This window comes from Mastigoproctus giganteus, chromosome 10 (assembly GCF_048544385.1).
Source record: "Mastigoproctus giganteus isolate SK-2022 chromosome 10, ASM4854438v1, whole genome shotgun sequence".
Classification (NCBI taxonomy): domain Eukaryota; kingdom Metazoa; phylum Arthropoda; class Arachnida; order Uropygi; family Thelyphonidae; genus Mastigoproctus; species Mastigoproctus giganteus.
Window position 1 is genome coordinate 154,902,089 of NC_143584.1, and position 19,753 is coordinate 154,921,841.

Consider the following 19,753-nt stretch of genomic DNA (forward strand, 5'->3'; position numbering starts at 1 on the left):
ACCTGTTAGTTAAATTTCTGTTCCAGGGAAATTAATGGAGGCACTGGTTAAAGAAGCATTGCAGGATCATCTAGACAAGACTTCAGTTATAGCTTGGACACAGCATGAGTTTGTTAAGGAGAAGTCTTGTCTGACTAATTTGATTGGATACTATGATGTAGTCACAAAGGAACTGGATGCAGGGAATAACTTTGATATCATATATTTGGATCTTAGAAAAGCCTTTGATACTGTTGCACATGGAAGACTGCTGCACAAATTGGAGCAGTGTGGCATTGGAGGCAAATTGCTGCTATGGATAAAGGGGTGGTTGAGTGGGAGAATACAGAGAGTGGTAATCAATGGATGCTGCTCTTCGTGGACTAATGTTATTAGTGGAGTCCCTCAGAGTTGGGTCCATTGTTGTTTTCTGTATTTATAAATGATATTGATGATGGTATATCAGGTTTAATGTCCAAGTTTGCAGATGATACAAAGGTTGGCAGGGTTGTTAATAACACTAATGACACTGCTGCAACAGGATCTAGAAAAGTTGAGCAGATGGGCTGAGAGGTGGCAAATGAAGTTTAACATTGACAAATGTAAAGTACTACATATGGGAAGCAGTAATCCCAGAGTAACGTGTCAACTCTATGGTACCACACTGACAGTGGTAGAGAATGAAAAGAACCTGGGGGTAATTGTGCAGGCAGATATGAAGTTTTCTGAGCAGTGCAGACAGTCTGCAAGAGTGGTGTCTTGTCAATGATATACAGGAATTTTTCTAGCAGGGATAAGGAGGTGATTATCCCCTTGTATGAGGCAATGGTCAGGACACATCTTGAGTACTGTATACAGGTCTGGAGGCCTCATTTTAAGAAGGATGTAGAGCTGCTGGAACGAGTATAGAGAAGGGCAACGAGATTAGCAAATGGAACGAAGGATTACTCTTATGAAGAAAAGCTTAAGTTTTGAAAATTACAGTGTCTGGAGACTAGGCACCTGCGAGGTGATCTGATTGAGGTGTATAAAGCCTTGAATGGTTTGAGCATGCTCAGTGCGGATGGGATTCTTCCTCTTGCTCAGAATAATCGCCTGAGAGGGCATAAATTCAAATTGAGGAAAGACGGTTGTAGGATAGATGTGCGGAAATTTGCCTTTAGCAAGCGGGTGGTTGATTGCTGGAACAAACTTCCATCTGTCGTTGTAGAAATTTATAGCTTAAATAGATTCAAGGCAGAACTTGACAAACATTTGGAGCGAGTGGATGGGTGAAATAAGGGGTTTTTTTTTTTTTTTTGGCTGATGCTATATAAGCTTGCTTTCTTGCATCATGTGCCTTTGCTAATGCTAATACTAATGATATACAGGAATTTTTCTAGCAGGGATAAGAAGGTTATCCCCTTGTATAAGGCAATGGTCAGGTCAAAACTTGAATATTGTATACAGGTCTGGGGGCCTCATTTTAATAAGAAGGTTGTAGAGCTGCTGGAAGAAGTACTGAGAAGGGCAACAAAATTAGTGAATGTAACAAAGGATTGCTCTCACGAAGAAAGGCTGAAGTTTTGGAAATTACAGTGTCTGAAGATTAGGCACCTGCGAGGTGATCTGATTGAGGTATATAAAGCCTTGAAAGGTGTGAGCATGCTGATAGCTGATGGGATTCTTCCTCTTGTGCAGATTACAAACCTGAGGGGGCATAGATTCAAACTGAGGAAAGACAGTTGTAGAATATATTAAAAAAATTATACATACAATAGACTGGGTAATCTACCTTGTTTATTTTATTACATAATACATAACCTAATGAAATTTTAAACTTTTTTTATTATTTATTTTTTAACGGGTCATCAAAAAATCATAGTACCTATTTTTAATTTTTTGACTTACGTTGGTCTAGTAACGTCATAAAAAATTTAAAAGAAAATGATATTATATAATTAAATTATTAAACTTCTTTTCTAAAAAAGTCAGTCAATTTCTTTTGTTTCATTACCCCTCGAGCCTTTTGGGAGGCAATGTTACGAATTTTACACAAAAGTAACACGTGCATGGCATTTGCTTCTTGTACCTTGAACCACTCAATAGTAGTAGTAAACAAATTATGTTTTTTGTTCCATCAGCAACAGCTTTTTCTTCTTCAGTTTTAGAATCATCCGAAATTGTCATCACTCTTTGCACAGTTCCATCGTCGTCTGATTAAAAATTTTGGAATGGTTTCTCTATCAGTTGAATATATTTCTGGCCACAACTTATTGCAGCTTCTTTGTATTGTTTGAACTGGAACATCATTCCAGGTATCAGCAACATTGAAAATTGTGTCTTTTATAGTGTAACTTTTCTAAACTCTATCAAATCTAATTTATTTTCTGCTTAAACAAGTTTTTGAATGAACATTTTGTGATAACGCCCTTGGTCCATCAGTTGAATGAGAGATGTCATGTTTGCTGGCAGAAAGTGGCATGATATTTTGCTGTCATCGCTTCTTAAATCACATACATGTATAGATTAAGTAGGTGCATTGTCCATCAGTAGCATTGCATTTTGTGGTAAACCTTTTGATGCCAAATGTGATATTACACATGGTACAAATATTTTATGAAACCAATCATGAAATATATCTTGGCTCATCCACACATTGTTTTGTGAGAAATATTTAATTGGCAAAGCATTTTAATTAATATTTTTAAATGATCTAGGCCTTTTTGGTTTTCCTATAACAAAGACAATTTATGACTACTGCTGGCATTAGCACATACCATTATAATGATGAGATCTTTTATCCTAGTGCCATATGTTCAGCCATTGAGGCCAGTATCTTTTGAGGTAGTATCCGATGCTAGCCTTGAATGAAGGATCTCTGCCTAGTTTTTTTATTGATTTAAATGGCTTTTTCGATTATTATAGGTCCCAACAATGGAATTCCTTGGCTACGTTTTTGAGCAAACCATTGAAACATTGCAGTATCCAATTGTTCATTTTTACCAAGCTTCATTGTTTTATGACTTTTAACCTTACCATCAGTGGTTTCCATTTTCGACATGTGGTTTTCAATTTAGTCTGCATCACACTTTATATCATTTACTGTTGTTCTTCCTATTCCATAAATTGATGCTATACTTTGTAGCACTTTCACCTTTTCTTAGATGATTGATTATTTCAATTTTTTGTCATAATCCCAACACTACTCACTTACGTTCTCTGTCATTTCAGTGAGTTTAATAAATAAAACTTATTATTTTTAAATTTAAAAAAAAAATCATTTTAATAATTTTTATTTATTAAACTGTGAAAGAAGAGGTTAAAGTACAACCGTATACAGTGAGTTGTATACAAAGACTGAGTAACACATGGTGCCAATATCACAATGCATTATGGCATGTAGTGCATTATAGCCTTAGTCGCTGATGCGCCAATAAAACCTAAAACAACCAACCAACCATTATGGCATAGTGGGATTAAGTGACTGTTAACAGAGACTAACGGTAAATAGAGTGATGGACAATCGAAGTTCTACTGTAATTAGTTTAAATAGAATGTGTCAAATATTGATACTATGCTTCCAAGATGACAAGCCTAGTTATGTGATGGTGGCTGTAGCAGAATTTAACAAACTGAATTTTTATAAATTGCTTGAAAATACTGTGATTTAATTTTAAGATATCCACTCTGCTACATTAAAGCAAAGTACATATGCAGAGTAGTTAAAGAGTTTAAGTTAAAGTAGTTAACTTTGATCCCCTGTGGGTGGCAAACCACGAATTGCCCATACGTTGAATTTGGAATAGCTATTCTCTAAACCATATGGAAATGAACAACAAAATAAATAAAATTCCAAAAAGTGACATTTGGGTGCATTTGGTATTGTATGTGTACTGAATATCATGTTTTGACTAGTGATGCACTTGAATTAACATGCATCACTAGTTGTATGTGACCACATTATTTTTTATTCATTTTACTTGACAGCCCCAGCCAACTCTCCTGCCATCCTTGCCATCTATTTACAATACTGTACAGATAATCACAGACTTACAACTACTAATTAATACCCACTCCATTATAAGGCATTGAAGTTCTGCACTTCATGCACCTTCTCCATTATAAGGCATTGAAGCCCTGCAGTTCACATAATGTGAATTTGAAGTCCCTGTCATGAAAAGTAGTTAGTCAAATTGCAGTTCATAACTGCAATTTGACTAACTACTTTTCATGACAGGGACTTTGACTATGTATGTCCAGTCTGGGATAAAGTAATTTTTAATAAATGAAATATCCAGAAAGCTGAATTCCATACCATAGAAATATTCTGGTCAATAAATTGCAGTCAGACCACAGAAGTATTCTCATCAGTAAATGCAGTCAGAAGAACACAAATCTGCTGCAAGTGCTTCATCTTCATAATCATTGAAATGTGCTTAGTTAGATGTTGATGTTTCTAATGGTCTCGTTGAGTACACTGACTTGAAAACCAATCAGTGATGAAATGTACACCCTGAGGCACCTACCGTCAATGAGTACTCTAACTTGAAGATGTTAGTACATGAACACAGTTGTAAGAAAAAGTCCAGATGTACTAATGAAGGATCATGCTTTGTTGATAAATTCCAATGCCTTGGCTGTACTTTAGGAATACTGCCATTTAAAAAAAAGAGAAGGAGAACTTTTTCACTTAAAGAAGAGAGGACACCTTTCGCATGGATAGTGCAAAATGATGAGGAAATTAAAGAAATGGATTTTTTCTCTGTCGCTCCCAGCAGAGGACATTGCTCGATTGCTACAGTTGTTGTTGGCAAAATCACTGTTGTTGTGACTGATGGTGCTACACCAACTGTTCAGTCATCTGTTAGTGTTGGATATACTGCACACAAAAACATATTTCAGAATGCTTCAATCCCTCCTGCAATAGTTTTCTTACAAGATCCATACGCTGCACAAGTTAATTCCTGGATATTACCAACAATATACAGTGACTTCTTACTTTACGCATATTTAAATTACGCAAATTTAAAATAACGCGCAGCAGCCATATTTAAGGAGAGTGCCATGGGAGGCCAGCATGATAGCCCACCATTTTATCATTTGCTGAAGATTGTCAGTTGATCGTCTATAAGAAGTGCACAATTTTTTTTCTTTTGTGCTTATTTTTATTTATTTTGTTTTTATTATTATGCTTATGGCTACTAAGTATCCTGGTGGTTTTAGCGGAATTTTAGTTATCATATATTTTATCGGAAGCAGAAGTTTTACCACTCAAGGAAATAGTTCACTTGAAGTGAAACTGGAAGTGCTTCAGCACTAAGAATGAGGTAAAAGCATGGCATGCATTAAACATATTCTAAGTCTGAGTGAGACTATGTTATGTACTATTTGAGATAGTGCTGATAAAATTAAAGAAAGTGTTAATATTGGCGTGCCCTTAACTTTACAAAAGTCGTTATATGCTGGGTCAAGTTTGATGGAAAAAATGCTTGCTACATAGATGAGTGACCAAAATAAAAATTATATTAACATTAGCTAGCACAAGTGCATGAGAAAGCTCAGCCTTTATGATAATTTAAAATAACATGATGATGGGGAAGTTAAGCCCTTTTCAGCAAGTTCAGGATGGTTTTCAAATTTTCGTAAATGGTATGGTTTTCATAATTGAAATGTGTGGAGAAGCTACATCAGCCGATAAAAATGCTGCGGATGCGTTCCTTGAAAAGCAAAACTGAAGGCGATCATAGAGAAAGGGGGAGTACATACCCAAACAGATATTTGACCACAACGTAACAGGGGTATATTGGAAAAAAAATGCCTGATCGCACTTATATTTCCATTGCTGTAAAGACTGAACCTGGCTTTAAGGTGCCGACTGATTAGTTAATATGGAGGGTTATAGACTGAAACCTGTGTGCATTTACCACTATCAAAACCCTTGTGCCCTTAAAGGTTACAACAAGTCGTACATGCCCATGTACTGGTACTCAAACCCTAAAGTGTGGATGAGTGCTGTTATTTTCAGAAGTTATCTTGGATCTCAGTTACAACCAGAATTGGAAGTATATTGCAAGGCAGAAGGAATTCCTTTCAACATCTTAACTTATTCTTGATTATGCCATAAGCCATCCATCCCATATTGTTGATGTCTGTTCCATTATCAAGATTGTTTTTTATCCCAGCAAATACAACCTCAGTACTCCAGCCTATGGACCAACATGTGATTAAATATTTTAAGGCTTAGTATTTAAAGCACATTCTGGCTGATCTAATTGACAAGACTGACCATAAACAGACCATAAACAAGTAGTTTGAATAACAAACTACTCACTTATTAGAGGTGATTAATAGGAGGAGGTTTTTTGTTTTTTTTTTTCCTGATGCTGCAAAAACTTGCTTCCTTGCGTCATTCTCACTACTAATACAAACTAGACTAGTACGAGCTTCAATATTTCTTCTGTTTGGGGTCATCATGAAATAAAATATAAAAAATTCAGCTTTCAGTTTATTTAATTTAATAAGGTATAAAATAAGTCTGACTGAAACTAAAAATTAATTTTTGAGATGATAAATATGAGAAAAAAAGGTGAAATATTTTTCTCTTATAGGGGAGGGTACAGAGTGATTCCTGAAGTAATTGAATTCTGGCAAGGTCAGACTGACAGATTACACGATCGTATTCGTTTCCGGAAACTTCAGCCAAATGAAGAAATTGATGAAAGCTTGACTCATCTTGGCGAAGAAGACTGGGTATATGAACGTTTATCACCATGATGTTTTAAAAAGCTAGTACATTGTTACCTGTATAATAAGACATGATTTAGTATTTAGATCAATTGTATAATTAAAGTATATATTCCACTTATATAGGTATGTGGTGTACATTTTTAATATCCATATGATGGTATTTTATTTTTTAATCTAAATTGCCATGCTTGAGACTGTTAGATCTCAATAATGACATTTTAATATCTTGCTAGCTGGTTAACTACCAGTGTGAACAACTATGAATAATCACTTTAGAATATAAATTTTAGCATAAAAACATGGTTTTTTTTTTTTTTTTTTTTTCCTTATTCTAACAAAAAATAATATAAGACAAGAATTTAATGAGCTCTTTGCTTAGTAAATAAATTGCTGGATTATACAGTATTATTAATTTTAATATTATTCTAATGGAAGCTGAATTATTGGTTTTTATTTTGCTCTGTAATTTATAGAAGAGAGAAGCATACCAAGTTTATGCTTTGATGATATTCATGATGAAATTTTCATATAGCTTCTTGGGCTATTATGAAGCTTTTTGTGAATTCTTGTTAATACAATGGTTATGTGAGCATAAGTAATTAATGGAAACTGCATCTGTACGCAAAGTAATCATTATTACCTAAAGCATATAGAATCTTTTTCATACTAAATTTTAGCACAATATATTGCAATTTAATTATACTGAGTAATTGGTCATTTAATCATACAAAATGTTTTGGTTGGTTTTTAATGACCAAAAATATTACATATATCATGATTCCAAAATAAATTTAAAAGAATTTTGTTATCATTCTGGGTTTTTTTTTTTTTTTTTTTGTTAGTATTTTTTAAGACTTAGAATGGAATATTATCTAATATGGACCCATGCATATCATTATACTTATAATGATATGCCATAATATTAAAGAAAAAGTTACATTTGACTTTATTTCCAAAAAGACAGTCGAAGGTAAGAGATGGAATTGACTTTGAAATATAAAAATTATAGGGTTTTTTTTTTAACAATAATTAATGGATGTTGCCCACTTTCTAAAAATAATGCAATTGGTTTGATAAGTTAATAAGTTTATATAACTTATTCAAGTGTTCAGTAAATTTTCAAATTATTTTTAACATAAATACGTAAGTGGTCTGATTAAATTAAAATCTGAAATTTATATAAGAAGAGCAAGTGTGGTTTAGACCTGCATACATGTTAACTAGTAATTTTTTTTTAGATCGTTAAAGGTGCAAATAAGTTCATGATGTTTATAATAAAAGTAATGGATGAAATTACTATATTAATAATGGGAATAAACTTTATGTATATGTTCAAATTTACTGTATCAGACAGCTTTGTTTGTTGCTCTTTATGATAATAACTGTAGGAAACAAACCAGCTAGTTAGTTCCCAGCAGGAGAAAAAATGTCTAGTGATAATAAAAAGAAAAGGAAGGGAAGTAAATACAGTAGATTCCGGTTATTTGGGCCACCGGTTAATTGGGGCAGCTGTTTATTTGGGGCAAATCTTAAAAAACAGAACCCAATCGAAAAAATAGCCAGGGTTTACTTCGCTTAATTGGGACAAAATGCCGTTTAATCGGGGCAAGAGACCGCAGCACTGAAGATTACCCTACGATTATCTCCGACCGTACCACGTAGTTCGGTTGGATTTCTGGAGGTCACAACCATAAAACAATAAAAACAATTAGCAGTTACCTGTTTATTGGGCTTTTGTGTTAGTGAAATCTATCATAAACTGATAGTAAACTCGATCTTATTGAATTTGTGATAATACCAACAGCTGGAATTCTGTTGGTGATTATGGTAAAATGTGTTTACACTTCTATGGAATCTTCAATCATATAAAAAAAAAGAATTTTCAGAATCTTTTCTTCATTCCTATTTTTAAAGCTTCGTAATTTGTTACTCCCTTCTCACTTGTGCGTATCGTGTTACTAGCAATTTGTGTGTGCCGCGTTCTTTGTTATTGATTGCTTATCTTTTTACTGTTTTAAATTTTAACCCCCACCCACAAATGACAGTGAACAGAAATGTCAGCTAGTTTAGTTAGTATGTACACATTATTACAGTACGTATTAATTCTTCCGATTATCACGTATATTCTTCCGAATTTCACATATCATTTAATTTTTTAATTGGTAAGGTAATAAAGGGTAAATTTGTACTTAATATATCTTTACTTTTATAGCCTGTGGATAATAGTCCTCCTATTTTTGCTAATTAGAATCGCTGTTTAATTGAATTAAAATTCAATTCACAAATGTGATCACAATGACCGGCGCTTATTACACATCGTATAGTGAACGGTACTTTACAATGGTGAGTCCATCATAACGTGATTTGATTCTACAGTGAACCAATTGCAGAGGGGGGGAGGGGTCATTGTATTTTCAGCTATTTACGGGAAACTTCAGATAATTGGGGCAGCCGCTTAATCGGGCCAAAATGCACTAGTCCTGATGTGTCCCAAATAACTGGAATCGACTGTAGTTGTAAGTTGGTTACTTCTGCAAGAACTCACAATATGAGAAGTTTTCAGATAGTCAGTTTGCTCACAGTGATCACTTTCTTTGATGGTGTATTGCTTTTTATTGAAGCATTTTAACTTAAACTGGATTACCTTGAGTTTCTGTTTCTTCGTTTACCCTTTTACTTTTGTGTATCAGTGAACTTAATTGTCTTCAGGTCATAGCTGTATTTTTGCTGATGATAGTATGCTACATTCTTTTACAAATATTGCCCTATATAAGGCGCCTCCATAGCCAGGTGGGAAGGAGCAGCAGTGCGTAGCACACACTTCGTGATTAGACCGGGGTTCGAGTCCGTCACCACCAAATACGGAGGATGCGGAAAGGTCAGGGAATGACCACCGCATATTCCCGGAGCAATATGGCCTTAGTTGCTAATGCTCCAAAAAAAAAAAAAAAAACCAAAACCAAAGCCCTATATAAATAATTGAAACTCCTAAAATATGTGCTGCTGTTTACTGAAATATTAAACCCCAGAATGTTATGCAATGAATAGCAGATAACTAGTAATTTTAATGCTTACAAAAAAAAAAAAAAAGAAAAAAGAAAAAAAAAAGTGCTAATATCCAATGAGTATGGTGGATGGGAAACAATGGTGGTAAAATGCCTCACAAGAAATTCTCGAATGGAAAGTGCCAAGTTGGGCTTTAATCATGATGTAAGCACCAATTTCCCGAAGCCTAATTTTCTGGCTTTCTCCAAACAGCATTTGCATTGGAACTGTTTTGTAGTACCCCTGGAAGTAAAAAAAAAAAAAAAAAAAAGATAAGTATGACATTTGAATTTGATTGAGATTGCTTTTTTTGGCCCCTGGAGAATATGGAGTCTTTTATTGAGAGGACTGGCATATTTTCCAGGTCATAGCCACACATCCATGTTTTGTCACCAATAATGATGGAAGAAACAAAATGTGGGTCAGCAGAAACATATTGACAAAGACTCTGACATACAAGAACTCATTACTTTCTGTGGTCATTAGTGAGGATGTACGGTACAAACTTGGCTGAAATGCATAACATTCTCAAATCGTGTTAAAATTAATTGACATGTCCAGTAAGAAATACTAGCTTTAATAGTAACTTCATGGATAGTTAAATGTGGATCACTCTTAATCAAATCATGAACACAGGTAATTGAACCATTGGTTTTTGAAGTTGAAGGGTGGTCAGAACAAAGATCATCTTTGATGAATAGGCGGTCCTCTTTAAACTTTACAAACCACTGATGTCTTCAAGTGACATGTAGCATCTTTTCTGATAGCTGTTTTTAACATTTCTTAAGTTATTATTGCATTTCAACTTAATTTGAAACAACATTCCTCTTTGCCATCTGAAAAAGAAAATATCCATGTGATTTTGGTTTTGATAACCAAAGATAATGATGTATAGAAATTAATATTTTTAATTTAATTAATATTGAAAATTAATAACTGTTTGTGATGGACTCCCCACTTAATGTAATACCACTTTCCAATTCAACATAATTATAAAATGATAGAAATAAAGAATATATGAAAATAATTTGACTAGGGCAGAGGATTTTTCTCTAAGTTCTCAAATGAATTAATTTTGTTTTATTCTGATTGCATTATGGAAGATTAAATAATAGAAGTAACTTATTAAAAGAATATTCAAAATATTTTACATTTAAAACTTGGGTAGTCACACCTTTAAATGGAATGCAAAACAGTCTATTATGATTTACATCTTTTATCCCATTTCTCATAAATTGACTTTTCTTGTGTTACATGCATTTTTTTTCACTTATCTTCTATTATTATATTCCACAATTATATCTACTTCTGTCAGTTTTCCATTTAGCAAATATATGTGACAATGCAATTTTCAAAAAAAAAAAAACATATGATACAGATTATAGAATCCATTTAGTGAAGAGATACTACCCTTATTTATCTACCCACCTACCCCAAAGAGTGGGTGGGTGAATAGGTGAATTAGGGTTATTGGATGTTGTGTGTTGAGTGAAGTTGTTTGTGTTCAAACAAAATAGAGACCATCATTTCCATGGAATCTGGTATAGTCCAGATTTCGATATTGTAATGAAATTAGCACTATTTTTCAGATTCAGAACAACTGATGGAAGATTAAATTAATTTTTTTAACTCTAAATCAAGTTCTTAATTTAAAAAAAAATAGCAAATGCTGTTCTAGTCTTGTGCTGTTGGTGAGTTGAAGGGGCCATAATTAAAGTGTCACAATAACTTTATCATTTTAGTACAAATATGTTCAAAAAAGTAATTACTAATATAAAGAGTATTACTAACAAATTGATGAGATTATTACAGTATAGTTTTCATTTAGATTATTAAAAAAAGAAAAAAAGAAATCTTTTACACTGTGCATATTTTAAGTGATATGCTTCTTGTTTTTCTTCCTTTCAACAGTGGAATTCATACACTCCACTTTTAAAAAAGAGTTTGTATTAGTTGCTACTATACTAGCTGCCATAAGTGTTGCACTAGACATTATAATTGATGCCAGGTCTTATGATATCATAAATTTAAGGTGTATTTTAGGGACAGACTTCTTCCTCAGATGTGTTCTATGTTTATGCATTAGTAGAGGTAGTTTTATTCTACTGATGTAGATTGTGCTTTGTTATTAAAGTGAAAAGTTCATATGTGATGCTCAAATGTTTATTAAGCTGTGGATATGACTTATTGGATTTGTATTGAAGGTGAGCATCACTCTATTGTTATTTATCATATGTTGTTAGGGCAGTGTGCCTTAAATCTGTTATAAATTAAGCCAATAAGGGAGGCTTCCTATAGATTTTAGTAAGCTGTGAGTCAATTTAATTCAGGGAATCAGAAAGAAATTAATACATAATTTATTCTGTAGTATATATTGATCATTGTATGTAAATAAATGTTAATGAATATTTTATTACAGAAATGTTTCGGTCTCTGATTCTCGTAAATGCAGTCTAAAGAGAACTATTGATATAACCATGTTCGTTATACTAACTCCATAGACTAATTTTACTGCAATTTATCCAGTGAAATGAATAACAAATTCACTTCTAAAAAACTTACATGAATATGATATTAACCATTGCCATATTTAAACCAAACTGAAATAACATTGTAATAAAATAACTTTTGTTAGTTAACTTGGACAACCAGTCATGATGAATATCAAATGAACTTTAAAAAGTTGATTATTTTGTAATCATTGTTGTAATTATTTGATTAAATAATTACAACTGATTAATTGTTATTTCTTCATTCCTGAACCTCATCCTTCAGTGGAGTAAACATATATATTGCCACACATGCCACTGAATAGCCCAAAAGGTGCCATTGCTAAATAGGACCTTTTGAACGTCATAGAAAGCAAACTTGTACAAGATTTGTGATCAACTGGTTATTCAGGCTAAATGTAGTAATAGTAGTGGCATGTGATGCAAGAAAGCAAGTGTATAAGCTTATGCAGCATCAGCCAAAAAAAAAAAAAAAAAACACCATTCCCTCCAAATGCCTGTCCAGTTCCTCCTTAAATTTATTCAACCTATCAACTTCCACAATGACAGATGGAAGTTTGTTCCAGCAATTAACCATCCGCTGGCTAAAGGCAAATCTCCGCTCATCTATTCTACATCTGTCCTTTCTTAATTTGAATTTATGCCCCCTTAGGTTCATAATCTGAACAAGTGGAAGGATCCGATCAGAATTCAGCGTGCTCAACCCATTCAAGGCCTTATACACCTCAATCAGATCACCGTGCAGGTGGCTAGTCTCCAGCCACTGCAATTTGCAGAACTTAAGCCTCTCTTGGTAAGAGGATCCCTTCATTCCCTTCACCAATCTAGTTGCCCTTCTCTGTGCACGATCAAGCAAATCTACATCCTTCCTAAAATGAGGCTTCCAGACCTGTACGCAGTATTCAAGGCGTGGCCTGACCATTGCCTTATACAGAGGGACAATCACCTCCTTTTCCCTGTTAGCAAAATTCCTATACAGTAAACCCCCGCTATTCGTGGTATCTGTATTCGCGGTCGCTGATTTAATATAAAATGAAATCTAAAAAAATGTGAATTTTAAATCGCCGTGAACATTTTCTGCCATAAAAAAACATGGGCGTGGCTAAAATCACCTTTCCCGGTCAAAACAGTGCTCAGTGGGTGACAAAATCGCGGGCATGGATGTTTCTCGCTAATCCTTGTTCATTATGTGTTATGCGCTTGTCATGGAAGGTTTTGTTGTTTGCTTTTAATTTATATGCTTATAAATTGATATGCTTACAAAAGTGATAAATCTACCGTTTTGCAGGGTAAAACAGACTTTTTCGAGTGTGTTAACGGAAGAAAGTGACTTTATTGTGGACAAGTTCTTTCTAACCCATACAAAAATATGGCTACGAATAACAAGGGAATTGTGAAAAGATCAAAGAAAGTGATGACATTAGCGAATAAAATTCAGTTATTAGACAAAATTTCTAATGGTGAAAGTGTCTCGTCAGTGGCAAAAAATAAAATCAATAAGTCAATGGTACAATCAATCAAGAAATCGGAAGAAAAAATCCGCCGTAGTGTCCGTGAAAACGTGCTAATTGCTTCAAAAATTTGCTCTGTAACTCGTGATGTTAAATTAGAAAAAATGGAAAAGGCTTTAAATCTGTAGATAGAAGACCGAACTCAAAATAAAATTCCCTTAAGTTCACTCATCATTCGTGAAAAGGCAAAACACCTTTATCAACACTTTAGCGAAACTGGTGATAGAACTGGAGGAACAAGTTTTTTAGCTATAGCAAAGGCGCTGAATTGAATGATTTGTTTGAAATTTCTAATAAATATTACATTTAATATTAAATTGTTTCTTATTTTCATTTCGATGCCATATGCTTGCATTTCACTATGTACTGTCTATGTACATAGTCATATTATGAAGGTATACATAATACATACATAGACAAAATTTTAGACTAGTTTTCTTATATATTTCATACTTTGGAACGGAACCCCTTTATTACTGTGGGAGCCATAGCTCAGTATTCGTGTTTTCGGTATTAGCAGCATTTTTCAGGAACGTAACCCCCGGGAATAGTGGGGGTTTATTGTATATCATTGACAAAACCCCATGACCTGCCCTGGCAGCCTGTCTGCATTGCTCAGAAAACTTCATATCTGAATGCACATTTACTCCCAGGTCTTTTTCAATTTCTACCACCTTAAGTGTAGTACCACACAGTTGGTACGTTTCTCTGGGGTTACTTCTACCCATATGCAGTACTGTACACGGTGTAGAGTAAATAATGTGACTCATCCAACCAGCACACCTAACGTCCAACTTGCAGCTCTCTTGAACCAGGCGAGTCTTTTAAGCCAATGAACCTTGGTTCGAAGAGGATGCCGTAGGGGTTGTCTGCTGGTATAGCTCATACATGCGAGTGTGCGATGCATGGTCATGCCAGATTTCCTGGTTGGCCCATGTTGTATTGGGTAGTGACCTCTTATTATTATTTATTTATTTATTTATTTATTTTTCTCATTTTATTTTATTTTATTTTATTTTTTACTGGTACCACTGGTTTGGGCTCCCAGTGGTATGGTATTTTCTGGCATCCACTGGAATTGATTTTTCCCCAGTGGATGCCGGGTTCTTACCTTGTCACTATCGGTTGACAGTGCGCGTGTTGTTGTGGCCTGCCTCCTCATGGCATAGACAGGTACTACGGAGCAGCCATCCTGGTGATTGCTGCTCCCTAGTAGTTAAGTGGCTAGATACAACAGAACAAGACACAACACACTTTGCAGGCATAACACCGTACTTGTATTTGGCCATATCACAGAGCTCTGTACTCATCAGAGTGTACCATGGCGGAGTTGAAGTAACGTTTAAGTGCTGCCATACATAAGACACAACACGTCCACACACAAACACCCCTTGAAGCCTCAGGACTGCCTACCCCTGAACACACCTCTTTGCAGATGATCTGTCAATTTAGTGTCACTCTCATGCTATATCATATTGATTGTAAACTGGTGTGCAAAACTTAAGGACCAGTCAGGTTTTCACCTCTAGCTTCTCAGGAGTGGCCTGGATATGGGAAAAGCATACCAAAGCAACCTCGTAAGGTACAGAAATGATGTAAACAACACCGACACAACAATGGAAACAAAACAGTACAGAGGGACTTTATTAAAAAATGGCAACATAGCACTGGCTGCCATGATGCAGATGCATCACTGCCAAAGATGGAACAAAGGGAAGAGATGGTCCTCAGTAGGAGATATGGCTACCCCTAATGTCGATGCAGGCTTTGCACCGCCTGTCCATACTTAGAACAATGTTGATAAGTTCTTGTGGTAACATCGTCCATTCCTCTTAGTGCCACCTTCAGCTGGTGAACATTTTCTGGTGGGTGTGGACGTGCTGCTAGGCATCTCCCCAGAGCATCCCATATGTGTTCGATGGGATTTAGATCGGTCGGGAGGAACGGGCAGGCCAATCATATGAACAATGCTTTCACTTAAAAGCATATCAACAGCTGCAGTGCGATGGGATGTGGCATTATCATCCCTAAACATGAACTCAGGACCAATGGCACCTCGGAACAGATGCACGTGGGGAAGGATTACCTCAGTACACTAGCATGCACCAGTTACAGTACCGCCTTCCAATATCTGGAGTTGTGTACGTCCATTGAAGATAACCCCTCCCCAGACGAGAACACCTCGACCGCCACATCGATCCCTTTCAGTGATGTTTGCAGGGTGATACCGTGTGCCAACCTCTCGCCAGATTAGCTGACATCCAGAATCGCTGCTGAGACTGAATCTACTGTCATCAGTAAAGAGTACCTTACCCTATTGCACTGCTGTCCAGTCCTTGTGTTCTCTGCACCACTGTAAACGGTGTCTCCAATGAGCAGGTGTTAAAGGGACACAACTGTTCTGGCCGTCAGGCAAACAGTCCACCTTTGTGGAGTTGCTGGCCACAGTAAACCGCGATCTGCTACGTCCTGGGCAGCTGGTTTGCAATGGATCCCGCTGTCTGGTTTCGGTCCCTCTTGGCCTGTAGGAGTATATAGTGGTCATCATTGGGCGTTATCTTTCGTGGACCACCACCACTGGTCCTTCGAACAGCTGTACCCGTTGTTCTGAAGACCGACCACCCACGTGAGACGATGCTATGGGCGATACCGAACTCTGCAGACACGCTTCCCAATTAGTCGACCCCAGGTAAAGTCACCCAGATGTTGTCTACTGGCCATTTCGTTGTCTGTAGCACTATGCAACCAATCGAACGTCTGTAACAATCATACTCACCATTCGATAATTTGCACATAACTGCTGCTTTTATCTGTTTATGTGAACCCTCTCATCACGATTCAAATTTTTGCATTTATACCAGCTTTCTACTGAACGGCCACAGTTATGCAAATCGCCATAGGCTGCATCGTTTGATTTTGTGATTGTAACTTTTAGAAATAATCTTGGTCCTTAAGTTTTGCCCGCCAGTGTATTATCAGCAACTTAGGCCATATTGAACCGTATGTAATGTGTCTGTAAATTGAGTTTATGCTGTGGTCGATATGTTGTTTGCTGGACAAAAAACTCGAGTTTCTGGGAGAAAAATCCATGCTAACCTCGCCTGAGACCGACTAACTCAGTCAGAAAAAAACCCATAAAAATTGCTTGTGTTATTGACAGAATTTGAACTCAAGTGTTTTCCACCTGGTGTAGGGTGCACAGTTATTACACCAACTGTTCTACCCACGAGGATGCTATTATCATATATTGAGAAACAACTGCAAGTTGCAATAAAATCTCTGATTTATACGTATAATTTTAGAAATAAAAAAAAATGTTCTGACTCTCCTTGTAAAAAATATTTTGGTGCATTGATTTTATATTATTTTAAAGACGATAATGATATTGCCACTATATGAAGCAAAAGAGAGCAGCCATAAATTTCTTAGCATTAACAAGATGTGGATTATGGGCCACGTCTTATCTATATAAATATGTGGACCTGTAATCTACATCCGGACTATATCATCCCGTTTTGCAATTTGCATCCTGTTGATTGAACTAATACTATATTTTTAAACAATAATAATTTCTTAGCATATACACTGCCATCTAAAAGTTTGCCATCGTGTTTCACTTTTCTCAATTTTTAAAGCTTTTATTAAAATAGGGCCAACTTTGTTACCAATTTTTATTAAACTGTTTTCTATTATGTATTATGTATAAAATTCAAAACACTGAAATAATATAAGAAATTTCTAGAATATTCAACAATGATTCAGAAAGGTGTAGAAGTAAATGTGGTAGAAATTAGTGGAAGATTCCTGAATGTTATAGAATATATAGATGATGCTAGAATATTCTTGGAAGTAAGAGTATCGTTTCAATATTATAAAAGGTTGTAGTCGATTCTAAATTACTTTGCGATAATATAAATTGAGGAGTAAGAGCTGTAAATTTTAAAATCGAACACCGATCATTCAGTAAGTGTGTTTTGTGTAAGTTTTGTGTGCTTCGTGATAAACATGGCAAAAAATAATGGAGTGAATGTTTAAAAAAGGAGCGCTATTATGCAGTGGCGGACAAAAAACTGTATCACCTCAAAAAAAGTAACATTTGTAGTGAAACGTATAAGATATTGTTTTATTACAGTTTGATTAATGGCAAGGACTGCATCAGCCGTTTCAATAAATACTCAGTTGGAAGGGTATACACGCTCATTAATATCCTGTTTTGCGGACCTGTAAGCATGGTTCCATATGTTCAGTTGACACCAAAAAAAAAAAGTGTAGCTGTTGCTCTGTCCCAGGACTACGCGTGCTATCGCTGATAAAATAGGCTGCCTCGAGTCAACAGTATCTCAGGTGCTGAAATTAAAGCGGGAAACTGATGATGTGAAGAGTGACTACGCCTTCACAAGATCGATATTTGAAATCGGCTATGCCTTCGTAATCGCCAAGTAGTGCTCCTGATCTGAAATTGGACTTTTAGATTGCCTCTGGTGTTGAAACAAGTGCACGAACTATCCAAAGACGGCTTTCGGAATGCATGCCTTTTGGTCTGCATGCCTATCGGCTGAAGAAGAAGCCTTTGATGACCCAACTAATGAGGAAGAAGCGACTTGCTTGGCCTAAAACGCATGTTTCATGGACAAAAGAGCAATGGGATACCGTCACCTTTTCTGACGAATCGAAATTCAACATGCATGGCTAGGATGGGAAGCAATATGTCAGAAGACAAAAATCAGAAGCATACCATACCATACTGACTGCATAACACTGACTGTAAAGTCCCCCCCCCCCGGTCAGATAGTCTGGGGATGCATAACAAGCAAAGGGGTGGGATGAATTAAGTTTTATAACGGAACTGTGAATGTAGAAACCTACACTGCTATCTTGGAGCAGTGCCTGAAACCGGTTATTTGCGATCACCACACAGACTTCCAAAACTGCATTTTTCTACAGGACTCAGCACCCAGCAAAATTGGTAAGTTTTATGCTATTTAGACTTAATGATGAGTTTGTCTTTTTGTCTCACAAGGCTTAAAACATACTTACACCAATGCTTTTCCCCCTTAAGGTGTAGTCATACCTTAGAAATGCTGGCATTACAGCATTGGACTGGCCCAGCAACAATCAAGATTTTAACCCTATTGAAAATTGCTGGTACATAATGTCGTCTAAAATTGCTCAGAATAAGCCAACAAGTAAGATTCAGCTGCAGGAGAGCATTGTAATGGTGTAGTACCACGAAATTGGGCAACCATATATCCAGAAGTTGATTAACTCTATGCCAAATCGTTGCAAGGCTGTAATTGCAGCTCGACGAGGAACAATAAAATATTGAAGACTTATTTTGCTGATTTACAGTACATAATACTATTACGTTAACTTGTCATTTCAGTTTATACATGTAAATGCAATAAAATGTGTGTTTCATTGTCATGATTGCCTTTTGCATGATTTCTCATATTTCCATTAATTACTCATTTTACCCTTTGGGAAGTTATTTATGGGAATTAGGTATATCAGGCGGAGTCTTTTTATTGGATTTCATTCACAGAGAAATATATCCCATCTAACAAATGCATTTCGAACATTTTTGTAACCCACAATGCAGCTCAAAACACATTATTTGCAAAATTCACAAGTGATACAGTTTTTTTGTCCGCCACTGTTACTCTCTATAATGAAAGTTATTCCGTAAGAAGTGTTGGAAAAAACTAGATGCTTCGTTTAAAGGAGTTCAAACTACGATTCCAGGAGACTGACAGTTTAAACCAGGATCGCGCCTAACAACAGAAGCACAAGATAAGACCATTACACTGATTTTGCAATCGACGACTAACTGCACCTGAAATCCGAGCCGAATTCAATAGTAACAGATAAACACTCGCATCCAATGTAAAACTTTGTCTTAAACAAGCAGGACTATATGGTTGTGTAGTGGTCTGAGATCCAGGGTCTGCCGAGCCATTTTATTACATGAGGAAAGAATTA

The 19,753-nt window shown here is 35.7% G+C and overlaps 1 protein-coding gene across 1 annotated transcript in view; it reads left to right on the top strand.

Moving 5' to 3' along the window:
- Positions 1–6,826, top strand: part of LOC150079398 (pyridoxine-5'-phosphate oxidase-like) — a 67,510-nt gene extending 60,684 nt beyond the window's left edge. The window contains exon 7 of the mRNA XM_090382569.1: positions 6,570–6,826. Coding sequence (XP_090238695.1) covers positions 6,570–6,735 — 166 coding nt within the window. The 3' untranslated portion in view covers positions 6,736–6,826. The remainder of the gene's footprint in view (positions 1–6,569) is intronic.
- Positions 6,827–19,753: the final 12,927 nt, after the last annotated feature.